Here is a 13,849-nt window from a genome sequence, read left to right as displayed (position 1 = left end):
TCTCTCCTAGTCCCACCTATCTTGCTTTCCTATTGGCCAACAGTGCTTTATTCATTAACCAGTATGAGAAACATATTTACAGAATGGCATCTCCCATCAAGAGATGGTGCACAAGGTCCTCCAAAAACAGAACTGACTTTTGCCCTGGTTACACTGCATAGCTTGTAACTGAAAAAAATGATGTAAGGTTTAAGGATTGGAACTTTTTCCATACAGACTTAATTTTTACAACTGCCAAAGAAATGGTAAAGAAAGGAAGTGTCACCAGTTAATCAATAACAAACCAACTGTGAATTTGGTCCAGTTTATATTTAACTGATTTTTTTTAACACACTTCATTGATAAATTCTAGACTAATGCCACCACTTATTTCGCTGTGGTAAGGAAGGATGCATTAGTAGAAATGACAATAGCAAATGTATCGCATGAAGCCCATGCTTCCCAGTCATTAACATGAAGGTTCAGGACTCCAACAAGACATCAGGCTCATGTGCTATATCATGAAATTCCAACAAGGTTGAAAGAATTATAATTAAACCAATAATGAGAGGAAATATATGCATGCATATTTCATTTGGATGGAAAAATAAACAATATCAGAAAAGGTTAGTATACAAATAAATACTATGAGAAGGTGAGCATGAATTTTATTTAACAGTAAACACTATACTGTCTATCCTTAAATCACTAATGTTTGTTAATGTTTTGACACAACACAATGAAGAGTCAAAAGTTACGTGACTTGATAAAAATTAAATGAAAAGAACAATTAGAGCAATATCCCTAGAATTAATATAAATTCTAGAATGATACAAATAATTGAGATTCTGTAACTATGCCCAACTCTGCCAAAAGTGGTCAGCTTCATTTGGGCACTAACAAAACATACTGATGATGTTATACTTAGTCAGAATCAGAATTCTCAAATGCATTATCACTAATGCTGGGCAGAGTTCTTCGGCCTTGCTTTCTTGCAGTTCTAAGTTGGTGCAAATGTTCTTTCATATCTGGAGAAATATGACAGATTCTTCCTTCTATTCCAGGAACTGCAATGACTCCTGATTGTTTGTCTGATTCTTCCTCAAAGGCTAGAAATGCAGTAGAACCAGTTAAAATAAGTATGGCCTCTAAAATAAATATTCTTAAATCATAATGAAAGCTTTATCAGAATATATGAAGTGAAGCTTATAATGATGATGCAATTTTATTCAGACTATCTCCATCTTCACAATCAACTATTCAACCATGAATAAACCTCCATTAGACATACTATGAAACATAATCAAAATTGCATCAATTCATTTTGGTTTTAAGATATTGTATACTTAAACAAATAATAAATGTTTAAGAAAATAGATATGATTGATTTGAACGTAATACAATATGTGCACATATAGGAACATCACACAATACAGCTTAATACAATGTTTATATATGTCAATTCCCTCTCAAATTCATGATTCTTTTTAATCGGTGTGTGTGTGTGTGTGTGTGTGTGTGTGTGTGTGTAGACAGACCATTGAGTTCATTTAGTCATGATCATATGTGATACTGTCATTTGTTTCCCCCTTTAAAATTTTGAAAAACATTAGACAAAAAGTATAATCAGTGCATTAAGAAACTCTACTGTCTTGTGTTAAAAAAAAGATAACTCAATTCCTTCCAAAAGGTATAATTATAGCTTTCAGAACTTGGATATATTTAGGAATATAATTATTTATCAAAGAATCAACCAATTATAAACATAATTGTGATTTGATTGGATTTGGCCTTGGATTGTTGTTAAAGTAACATTATAAAGAAGATTAAGATTCTAACCTCATCAATAAATGGGCATCTATATACCAAGGGACAGTGTTTATCAAGTAGGAAAACACAAAATGTTTAATTGGACAGAAATAAGCTAATTTGACAGGTTATAATTTTTCATCTAGATTAGAAGATAGCCGTTGTAGAAGCAGCTGAAGATTATGAAGCAGAAAAACTAAAAAAAGGACATGATTTCCTAGAATGTATCTGTTCTCCATGGCTTTGGATGCCTGTGCATTCCTTGTAACGGTAGTTCCTTGTGTCTGCCTTTTACCTTGGAAAATAAAGGTCAGTCTTTATTTCCTGACACTTCCTCAGACACCTGGATGCCCACCTAAAATCAGAGTCTAAGAAAAATTTACCCAATGAAACAAAACCATACTGTCACCTGTCAGTGACGGTGATTTGTTTGTTGTCATAATCAAACTCATTCGATGGCCTGAAACACATTTCTTCTTTCCTTGCAAAATTTTTATTGATTCAAAGTGATTCATGACAACCGTAGACAGCACCTGCGCGGTTTCAGTATCAAACATTCGAGGGCAACTTTTAAACATACTGTAACCATCCTTCCCCTGAAATACAAAAATGTAATTCAATTTTCTAAGCAAGAAATAATGAATACATCAAGTATATTTTTAATTTATTCCCACATTGACAGTATTTTCTTAAATTGAAGTTAATATATTTTAAATATTGTCCTCCTCCATAGATCTAGGAATGGTAGCTGTGACCCTGTTGTTCCAGCTCTATTGCTGAACAGCCTTGAGAATAGGTCACCTTCAATCTCTAAAGAGGGTTGTAAAGTTAACTGAGAGAGGCTGTTTAGAATAATACTATAGGGATCTGATGATCTCTCATGGAAGGCCTCACCCTCCCTGGGGAGTGGATGGGGGATGGGATGGGGGATTAGTGAGGGGTATGAGAGGGAGAAGGAGCTGGGATTGATATGTAAAATAAATTATATAAAAAACGACAATTGTACTGAACTATCACCTGAGGTATGAATATGAAAGCATGCTTATTTTAATAAAGATATAAATTGATTTAAAAATAGAAGCATGTAGACTCTTATCTGAAATTACTAAAGGGCTCTCAGCATTAGAGCACACAGTTACGGATCCAACAAGGTTCTCTGCCCCTGGGACTCCATATCAAATAGTGGGGAATCCACTGAATTCATATGTAAGGGCCTTACAACCCAGTCATCTGCTTCATTCTAAGTAACAAAATATTATATAAATGATTAAAATATATCTAAAAAAGAAATGGCAAGTGTTTTAGGAATGTTTATCCCTATTTGAATCTCGAAATCCATTATAGCACTTTGGGCTACATGTTTCTGGCAACATTTGCCTACTGTATAAGGAACAACTGGTATGCATGGATTTTAGATGGCCCATATTTTTAAATCTGTTAGCACAAAACAATGAAATCATGCATGTATACCATGAGATAAAATTAGTTCAATTCATGAATCATCAAAAAAAAAAAAAAAAAAAACAATGCAAACATTATTTTCTGAGGTTCTGAAATCACCAAGAGAAACTCAAATATGTGTGGACATGAGCATGTATATTAGCATCAGTGAATTTTCTTAAAAGGTTTCAAAGGGAACTAATCTCACATTTGCTATGTATTCCTTAGTGGCCAGAAGATAGACTTTTTTTTTCCACAGGTACTGTCCTTGAACTTTCACAGTGTCTCTTATAACCCGATGTCCTGGTTCTGCATCTGGATCAAATCCAAATTCTATCCCAGCCACCTGAGGAAATCTGAAATGTAAAAACATATTCTCAGATAATTCTGCAAAATACTATTTATAATTGAGAAAATGTTAGAACTGAAGTGAGTGATAGCTCTATGCTACTTGATAGGCAGGGTGCACGTAAGCTGGGTGCATTGGAACAGAAGCTGTCCTGTGGCCTTTATTCCAAAAGGTCAAACAATAAAAGCAATGTTGAGTTATTGTATCTTTATTTCCTTCTACTCAAAGAGAAACTTAAAGAATTTCTCTTCTCCTACAACTGAACTACTGTGAGACTGCCATCTCCATTTCCATCCTAAGTTCTCAAAGGAATACAATGGTGAAAGAGACTGTGTGTGTGTGTGTGTGTGTGTGTGTGTGTGTGTGTGTGTGTGTGTGTAACTACAGCCCCTTATAAACTTTAGAAACACCTGACTCCTATTAATATTTACTATTACTCCCATATTAAGAAATGACCAGCTGGGCTTGGTAACACAAGCCTGCAACCCTGGCCATTTGAGAGACTAAAGCAAGAGGATCACAAAATCCGCATGGATTACACAGTGAATCTAAGGTCATCCTGGGTAGCGTGGTGAGAATGTTCATCTTTAATAGATGAGGCTAACAAGACTTTTCTAATACAAGTCCTGCCATTGGGAATGCTGTCATCTATTACGTGTCAGGCTAAGATCAAGTGAAGAAATCTAGTTTATAAAATGGTTAAAAGTCAGAAACAAGATTCACCCACGCAGATAATTTAGGAAAAGGCAAGCACGGGCTGTAAGAGCATTATTCTGGGGAAACAAGATGCTGAGATGCTGAGGAAGGCAAAGCCCCTGCCCCAAGGGAAACCTAAGCAACTTTCGCAACCTTTTCCTGTGGCTATCCCCAGGGCTCCCTTCAGCCTTCAGGTAACCCTCCTGCCCTTGTTTACACTGTTTTCTTTCTCTCTCAGGCTGCATCTCTCCGCTCCTTTTAAGTGTTATATTTAAAAGCACCACCTGACCTATTTTGGTATACCATGTTCTAGGCAACCATCACTTCAAATATAATAAAATACAATGAATTGGCACAGTTAATACTCATTATTGACTTTCTAGGATGAGAATTGTAGTTAGATAGAAATCCCCTAGTATTCTTCCTTCTGTGCTGTGATTTGGTGGAAAATTGCTAAACAAAGCATCAAAACAATTAAACAATGAAAGCCATAGTTACAAACCTGCCGTGTCAGTATCTTTACTAAGGTTCTCGATTACTCAAGCACAGTGTTTTAAAGCATTGTAGAGTAAAACATTGTTATGGATCGTTTATTTTCAGTTAAAGAAACTTTAAGTTGAAAAACAAAAACCTTAGGTTTCCATTATATTTCCGCATCACTAAAATAACATTATTGCCACCTACATATATAGCTCACCAAACCACAAGATGCCCTAATTACAGAGAAACAACATAAAGAAAATAAGAAGGAAAAAACAAGAAGCCACATAGTTTCACTGGCAGAAAAGAGAAACTAAATTGATTTTCATAAATCAGATTAGCAGATGAAAAAAGAACAGTTTTTAAGTCTAAAAAAAAAATAATCACATAGTATTGGACCAGAGCAGATGACATTATAATCAGTAATGGTGACAGATGATAACAAGGAACAGGTTTGGCTAAAAAGAAAGAGGCCAACGATAAAAAGAGGAATACAGGTTTGATAAGCGGTCAAAGAATTAGAAACGAAACCATTCCTTTCCATCTTCCACCAATTTAAGAGGAAAACAGAGGCAAGGAAAGAGAAGAGGGAAAAAAGGAAGGGGAGGAGGACAGAAATGAGAAAAAGCAAGTCTGAACCACCACAGGTTCACTATAGATGTTTACACAATCAGTTCGCAAGCCAAGAGAGGGACTTCCTATTATGTATGGGTCAGACACAAGCGCACTGCATCCCATCCCATCAGCTCCGGGAACTGAGTTTACTTCTGGGTGGGATGGATGAAGCAATGAGTGAGGCTTCAGAAAAGTAAACCATTGCATGCGGGTTCGAGAAAAGAGATCAGAATTTGGGCCACAGCTAAGCTGATAGTACATTCACTAATGTAGAAAGGCGCATATAAACAGAAAACTTTGAACGTTGAACGCCTGCTTTTCCTGAGTACCAGAAGGGAAAGGTGACCACAGAAACTCAAAAAGGGCCTCATTCCCTGCACTCAGCCCCAGTGCACTGTGGTGGTGCTGGCGACATACACTTAAGAACCAACCTTGATAGAGAGTTGAATTCCTTTGTCTGCCTGATTGCCAGCTCCCGCTTGACCTTCAACATGGGGTACTTTAATAAGGTCATTGGAGTGCACGGTAACTAAAGCCCTTTAAATCAAGACGACCAGAAAGGTGATCCCCAAGGACACGGAAAGCTTGAAAGAGATTGATTGTTAAAGCTCAAGAGAGCAAACCCATAATGCCACTTATAAACTATGCTCCCCTTTGCCTGTATTAATAATTAAATTAGCATGAGAATCACTCTGAAAACTGGACAGATAGACCTCAGCCAGAGTCAAAGACTGGCTGCCATGTAGCACCAAGGAGGAAAGATGCAAAGGGCTGTGAGTCTACAAAAAGGTCAACATAGAAACCACAGCCCAGGCTGTAGGGCTGGAACCAGCCACCTGAGGCCAAGCAAGCCGCTGTCAACACTTGTCAGGGAGCTAAAGTGAGATCACAGGCTCAACACATAACATCCAAGATGTCCAGAAGGAAATCCAAAAACGTTCAGGAAAAGAAGAAAAAACAGAAATACACCAAAGCTCAAGGGAAAAGAAACCAATGCCGAGATAAAGCAGCAGCCATTACAGAAATAGCAAGAAAGCAATACAATCAATCATTCTAGAATCTAATGGAACATAGAAAGTGCCTGTACTGAAATATAAAAGAGAATCAAGAACTGAGGAGGTGGCTCAGGCCACTCACACGTGAGGACCTGAATTCTATCCCCAGAGCCTCAGAACCTATGTAAAATAAATTCAGGCAGAGAAGCAGGTATCTGTAATCCCAGTACTGAGGAGATAAGACAGATAGACCCCTAAGTTCACTGACTAGCCAATGAGAGACGGTGCCTCAAAAAATGAGATGGAGAATGTCCCAGGAAGACATCCAGCATTGACCTCCGGCCTCTGCAGTTATGCACATGTTCAAACACTCCCCCCACCCCGACCCAACCTTAAGGGGGTATATCTTACATATTTTTAACTTAGAAATAAAAGTTAAATTCATTGGATGTCTTCAATAGTAGAATGTGGATTACGTGTCAAAAAGAAAGGCCATGAACTAGAAACATATATACATTAAAATGTTTTAATCTTTATAAGACAGAGAAAAGATAAAAACAAATAATAATCTGAGCTTCAGGGACCTATGAGAATCCAAGTTCTAACTATGTAAGCTAAATCTCAGGAAAATTGAAGGAAGGATATGCTATTAGATAAAATTTAAAGAAACAGTGAAAGAAAGTCTCACAGATTCAATGAAAGACATAAAAAAATCTAAGCAAAATCAAACATAAACACAGAGAACAAAGTCTGAGAAACACAGAACCAGACATTTAAGAAACACACCACTGAATAGAAAACATTATATAACCAGAGAAAAACAATGCTTTTCAGATAAAGGAAAAAATAATGTGAAAAACTGTCTCAGAAAGCTAAAAGGAAAGGACCAACTGATGAATTGCATATCCGGCCGAAATATCCTCCAGGGATGCAAGCATTCTTGGAATAAAAATTAGCTAATCCTTGGCCAGCAAATATACTTTCAAAAAGTTTTGACAGAATTTATTCAGACCAAGGGAAAGTGTCACCCAAAAATTAAGTTTGGAAAACCGGAAATGAGAAGAAAGCGCTAGAAATAGAAACTGTCTGGATAAACAGGCCATTCTCTTGAATGCTTGAAGTCTAAACTATCATGTGCAATTCATAACACAGGTGGTGTGATGTGGAAAACAACTACCCAGCAAGGGGGTGGGAAGAGCACTACACAGCCATGAGTCTCTGCACTCCACTCCACGTGACAAGTAGCTCTGCGGTTAAGGGCACTGGCACTTCCTTCAGAGAACCTGGGTTCAATCCCTCATAGCTGCCAACGACTGTCTGCAAATGCCCGCTCCAGAGGCTCTAACTCCCTCTTCTGACCCCTGTGGGCACAGCATACCTGTAGCGCACAGACATGCACACAGCCATACATATAAAATCTAAGTATTTTTGGAAAGCCATCTGTGGCAAGTTAAATGTCATATATATATATATATATATATATATATATATATATATATATGATATATATATATATATATAGATTCAAATTCTATACATTAAAATGTTGCACTAAAGATTTGTCAAACAACTCAGAGAGAGGTGGGGGAAAATTAAGGAATGAAAAAACAGAGCAAAGACACCATAAATACTAAAAACGTAAACATGCCAGAATAAAAATATTTTATTAGAGTCAAGAGTTTTAATAAAAAGAGAGAAATTATGAAACTTAATATAACCCACAAATTGTATTCTTTCTTATAAGTCTCTAATTTTAAAAAGTGACATGAATAATTTAAGAATAAGTGAATAGGCAGGGCGGCGGTGGCACACGCCTTTCATCCCAGCACTCGGGAGGCAGAGGCAGGTGGATCTCTGTGAGTTCGAGGCCAGCCTGGTCTACAGAGCGAGTTCCAGGACAGGCTCCAAAGCTGCACAGAGAAACTGTGTCTGGGGGGAGGGGGAAGAATAAGTGAATGGACAAAAATAAACAATGCAAAAACAATTAGGAAGAAAATTGGGCTACGCATATGAAGCCTGCAGCATACTACAGAACAAAGAGATAATCAAACAAAGGATAAAAGGAGAACAATATTTTCTTCTTAAAATAGGGAGATAAGAATTTTAGGCTCATTAAAATTAAGCCATGGAGAATACCTAAATGAATAAGTTTGGTTAAGAGGAAACAAATTTTATTTATAATAATAGACAACTGAATTGAAAAAATGCTATAACTTTTGGATCCTTCACCTTATATAATAAAACTGACTAGTTAACATGACACACACACACACACACACACACATATATATGTATATATACATATATATATATATATATATATATATATATATCAACAAAGCTTCAAATATATCAACCAAAACCTACCCAAACTGAAAGAGAAAATGAAAATCTCAACGAACTAAAGGATTCAACATTCCTTACTAAATATTATAGTTGGTAAAACGTTGCAAGGATTTAAAAGAACAGGAACAAAATCACCAGTAAAAAAGCATACATTGGTGTATACATTGAAATTTAACCAAGGTGGACTATATCTATAGCCTGATCATGAAACAAATATTCCAATATTAAAGAATGGAAGTTCTAAATAATATGATTTCTGAGTAGACACTACAAACCAATGTCAAAGTAGCAAGAAAATCTGGGAAACCAAACTCTCTATGTCTAATTAACCCACAGATAAAGAAGGAAATCTCAAAAAACAAGGGTAAGAATATAATACATCAAAAATTTGTGTGATGTCACTAACACAGAGCTCACAGAGAAATTTGTGACATTGCGTGTTTGTTTATATTAGAAAAGGATGATCTCAAACATCCAACTGAAGCTTTTACCACAACAACAGAAAAGGGGAGAATTATCTGAGGTGACAGAGGAGGGGAATTCTAGGCAGGCACACAGACTGTTGGGGACACAGGCGTGAGACAGCCTGTGCATCAGGAGTTAAATGAAGGGTTTCTTATTAAGTGAGACAGCAGAAGTACAGTTCGCATATGACAGGTGGCTTGAGTTTGAAAAGGCAACGTTGAGCCAATTTGAGAATATGCCTCCAAAGTACTTGAGATCATTTGCTGTGGGCTAAAGGGAACTGTTATGTAATTTTAAGCAGAAGCATTACATTAACTATGTTTTAGAAAAGTAACTGGTGCAGTGATATGTGGAGAATACTGTCCTGTGATGGTCTGTTGGAGATAGACAAAGATATTTCTAACGTATAATCAGCTAATCAAGTTTCAGATGGAAGTTGATTAGTTTGTACAAAGAGATATTGTCAGAAATTTGATTAAAATTAGATGCAAAGGTATTCTCAAATATCTTTAAATTGCATTGAGAAAAAATGCTGATATTTGGAACTAATTAAAGCATTCTCCTAACTATGTATCAGGCTCAGCAGACTAGTATCGCTTATTCTGTATGCCTATCTATTCACATTGATTTCATGTCCTGGGCCTAATACGTGTGTGTGTGTGTGTGTGTGTGTATAATATATATATGCCATTTTTCTACCTCTAACTCCATTTATAAGCAGGCTAAAAATCATTGCTTCTTCACTGAATTTGCGCACACCCATACAAGGCTATACCATACTGTCTGGTTAATTTTTTGTTAACTTAACACAAGCTACAGACATTTGGAAAGAGGGAACCTCAACGGAGAAAAAGACCCCACCAGATTGGTCTGTGGACAAGTATATAGGGCATTTTCTTGATTGCTGGTTGGTGTGGGAGGGCCCAACATACTGTAAACAGTAACGCTCTGGGCTGGTGGCCATGGGCACTATACGAAGGCAGGCTAATCAAGCCATGAGTAAGTAGCAAGCCAGTACACAATATTCCTCCATAGCTTGCCTTTATGTTCCTGCTGAGATTTACTAACGTCTCTCACTGATGGAAGGCTCTAAGAGGAACGAACTCTTTTCTCCCCAAGTTGCTTTCAGTCATGGTGTTTTATCATGGCAATTATATCAATTATAAAAATCATAGGGGAGTTGAAGACAAATTTGGGGGTAAACTAAACTGCCTTGCGTAGAGAAAGGAAGCACTGAAAGAAGGGTATTGTTAGGGTACAGGAAGGTAAGTAAAAAAGTTGTATGTAGCTGTTTTCTAATAATACTAAGAATCCTGTCTTGTTAACATAACTCAACTTGAAGTTTTAGTTTTGCATCAATAAATCAAACTGTAATAGTCCTCGTGTATTATATGTTTTAAAGTAAATGCACTTTGTAGGATATGCACATTTAACATATGTCACTGTAGAGTAAGCACACCATTTTTAAAGAATAGCATGTGGCCTCATCAACTGAATTCAGCATGCTGGATAATGCATCTCTGGAACTATTCCTCATAGCAACTGTAATTTTATAACCTTGAGCAACATGTCTGCACTTCAGTTCTGGTAATCTCCGTTCTACTTTATAAATAAGACTTTGGGGCTCCCTTTGTAAGATCATGTGGCACTTGTCTTCTTGTAGCTGGCCTATTTAACTTAAATATCCCCAGGTTCATTCACAATCTCACAAATATGAAGGTAGAATTTCCTTCATTCATATGGTATGGCAGCATTCTACTTATTCGTTGTTGATTACAGTCTTCACTACTGTAGGTAATGTTAAAGTGAGTGTAGGTATACACTTATTCCATTAACAAACTGAACTCATTGCTTTGGCTATATATTCAGTAATGGCACTGTTGAACTATAGAATAAAGCCTGATTTTTATGTATTAAGGAATCTCAATGCTGTTTTCCAGATTGGCTGTACTAATTTATATTGCTATGCATAGTGCATAAATATTCCCTTTTCTACATCTTTATCAGCACTTATTATTACAGAAGAACTAAGTGAATGGTTGTTGGATCGGAATATATAAAAGAGATAAGATGACAATACTAATCAAATTGACACATATATTTCAGCTCAATTCATATAAAAATCATGTCTTTCTGTAGAAATTACTAACCTGATTCTAAAATTCATTTTTGAACTATAAGGATACCAAATATCCACAGCAATTATTCAAGAAATTGACTAAGTAAATTTTTCTTAAAACTTCCTACCAAGGCAAGGCAATCAACATGGTGTGGTCCTGTGTATGCACACAGCCATGCACAGCTCAACTTGAGTGAACAACTGTGATGAACCTTTACACTTGTGCTAAAATGATTCATGGCAAGAGTACCAAGACAACCCAGTGGAAGCAAAGGTAGTTTCCAATAAATGGTCTCGAACAACAGAGTACTGAAAAAGTTATGTTGGACCACCATCCTATGTCATACACAAAAATTAATTCAAACTAAATCAAGGCATAAAGGTAAAGCAGAAACTATGCAACTCTCGGTGACAGCATATTGGACACTGGCTTCACAAAAATGACAATGAACGCCAAGTAAAAAGAAAAAAGATTTTTCAAAGGTTAAGAAAAACTCACTCTTCAAATGCCATCAGCACAGTGTGATGGTGACATTATGGTGGCAGTATGGGGGAAATCTTTACCAATCATAAATATGATGAGACTTGGCTAGAAGACAAGAATACCTATGTAACCCAGTGTTTCTTTTTTTGTTTGTTTGTTTTCAAGAACAACCTTTTCAAAGGGGTAAAGACATAGACACAGCTCAAAAGGAGCTATACAAATAGCCAATAAGCACATGAAGAGATGCTCAGCATCAACAGCCATTAGAGAGATGCCAACCAGTATCACAAGATGTTGCTTCACAGTACTAGGACAACTAGTCAGCTAGCAGGGCAGGGAAGGCAGCAAGTGTTGGCAGGGGGAAGGAAGACCTGAAGCTTCCAGGTGACATACTGCTAGAGAATGTTAAAGCAGTGCAGTCACTTTGGGAAACAGCCAGTCAGTTTCCACATCACCCAGCACCTGAAACCCCGTATGTACTGTATCTAAGAGTCCAATAAAACGCTTGGCACATATATTTTCACAGCAGCATTGTTTATAATGGTGGAGAAGGTGGAAACAGTCCAAATGTCCAGCAACTGATAGATAGATAGATAGATAGATAGATAGATAGATAGATAGATAGATAGATAGATAGATGTGTTATTATCCATAGATGGTGTGGTGCTTGTCAAAAAAAGAAATAAGTACTGACACATACTACAGCATGGATGAACCTTGAAAACATGCTCAGTGGAGGAAGTTAGTAAAAGGGTCACATTACAGGGTTGACTGCTGTAACTGAAAAAACAGGTAAACCTACAGAGACTAAAAGTAGATTAGATTTGCATACAGCTGAGGGTTTGTGAGGAAATGCAAAGTCACTGGCAATGCACACCGTTTATTTGCAGAATGAAATAAATGCCCTTGACTTTATTCTGACAGTAACTTTATAACTCTGAAAAGTTAGAAAACACTCAATTGTACAGAAATGGATGAACAACATAGTATGTTCATTATATTCCTGTACATATTTTTAACCAAATTTGGTTTAGCATTTTATGAATTTATGTTTCTTTGAATTCTTTCTCCAAGGGGATTTATTTCATATTTTTTCAACTTATAATTCTTGCCACACTAGTATCCTATCACACGTGCAATATGATGATACCTTAGATTATAACATTATCAGTTACCTGATTTAAGGCAAGAACACAAAAGAGAAACACCCACACAACCAAGTCATCTAACTGTGTTACCTTAGCATCATCTACCTAAAAACTCTTGTGAGATCTGAATATAAAAACTAGACAGTAAAGTAGTTCTTTATTTTTCAAATAATATAAAGGAAGAGAAAAACTGGGCTTAGGTACTTGAATACTGAAATTCAATACCTACATATAACTAAACTAATACTAATTTTTAATGACAGCTTATTTCTACATGCCAATATTTTACCACTCTCAACATTATTTAGTAAAAATAAGAATTAGAGATTTTTAAAACTATACATTAATATTTAAAGACTTTAATTTTAAATTTTAAAACATTAAGGTATATCTAAATTTGTCTTTTTTTTTTTTTCAGTCCATTTTAGAATTAAGCACATCATTAGTAGAAACGTATGAACATACCTCCCATCTAGAGCTGGGTACTTGTATACCCCATTTTCAAGTGCTGCAAGTAGCTGTGCGCCCGTTACTCTAATGACCAAAACTGGGTCCACTATGGGGAGTATAGCCAAAAGATCATGCAGAGTGAAATTCCCTGGTGGGTGTATCCTATCAGATCTGAGAGTGCCTACAATGGTTGAAAATGGGGAAAATGTGTTTTAGTTTTCTCTATAACACAGTACTTGGATGACTCAACGTTACATTTAAACTCAGAACCTTACATCCCTAGGACAAAAGGCCTTAATCAGGCTTGCAATGTCTTCCTGACATATACTTCCTGCTTAATTTTATATATAACATATTCATTTCAGATTTAATTTCATGTCAACCCTCATGTTCTTCTTAAGTAATAAGTTGTAACATTACAACTGGAAAGCCATTACTCTCTTCCTACACCCACAGAACCAGACCTAAGAATTT

At 36.4% G+C, this 13,849-nt stretch overlaps 1 protein-coding gene across 1 annotated transcript in view; it reads right to left on the bottom strand.

The window, feature by feature from the left end:
- Positions 1-903: 903 nt before the first annotated feature.
- The window catches only part of LOC127221040 (snake venom 5'-nucleotidase-like), a 32,507-nt gene continuing 19,561 nt past the window's right edge, over positions 904-13,849 (bottom strand). The window contains exons 5-8 of the mRNA XM_051182933.1: positions 13,391-13,556; positions 3,437-3,584; positions 2,198-2,384; positions 904-1,088 (exon numbers count right to left, since the gene is read on the bottom strand). Of these exons, the coding sequence (XP_051038890.1) occupies positions 904-1,088; positions 2,198-2,384; positions 3,437-3,584; positions 13,391-13,556 (686 nt within the window). The remainder of the gene's footprint in view (positions 1,089-2,197; positions 2,385-3,436; positions 3,585-13,390; positions 13,557-13,849) is intronic.

This window comes from Phodopus roborovskii, unplaced genomic scaffold (assembly GCF_943737965.1).
Source record: "Phodopus roborovskii unplaced genomic scaffold, PHOROB, whole genome shotgun sequence".
NCBI classification, from domain to species: Eukaryota; Metazoa; Chordata; class Mammalia; order Rodentia; family Cricetidae; genus Phodopus; species Phodopus roborovskii.
This window is presented reverse-complemented; position numbering and strand designations above follow the sequence as displayed.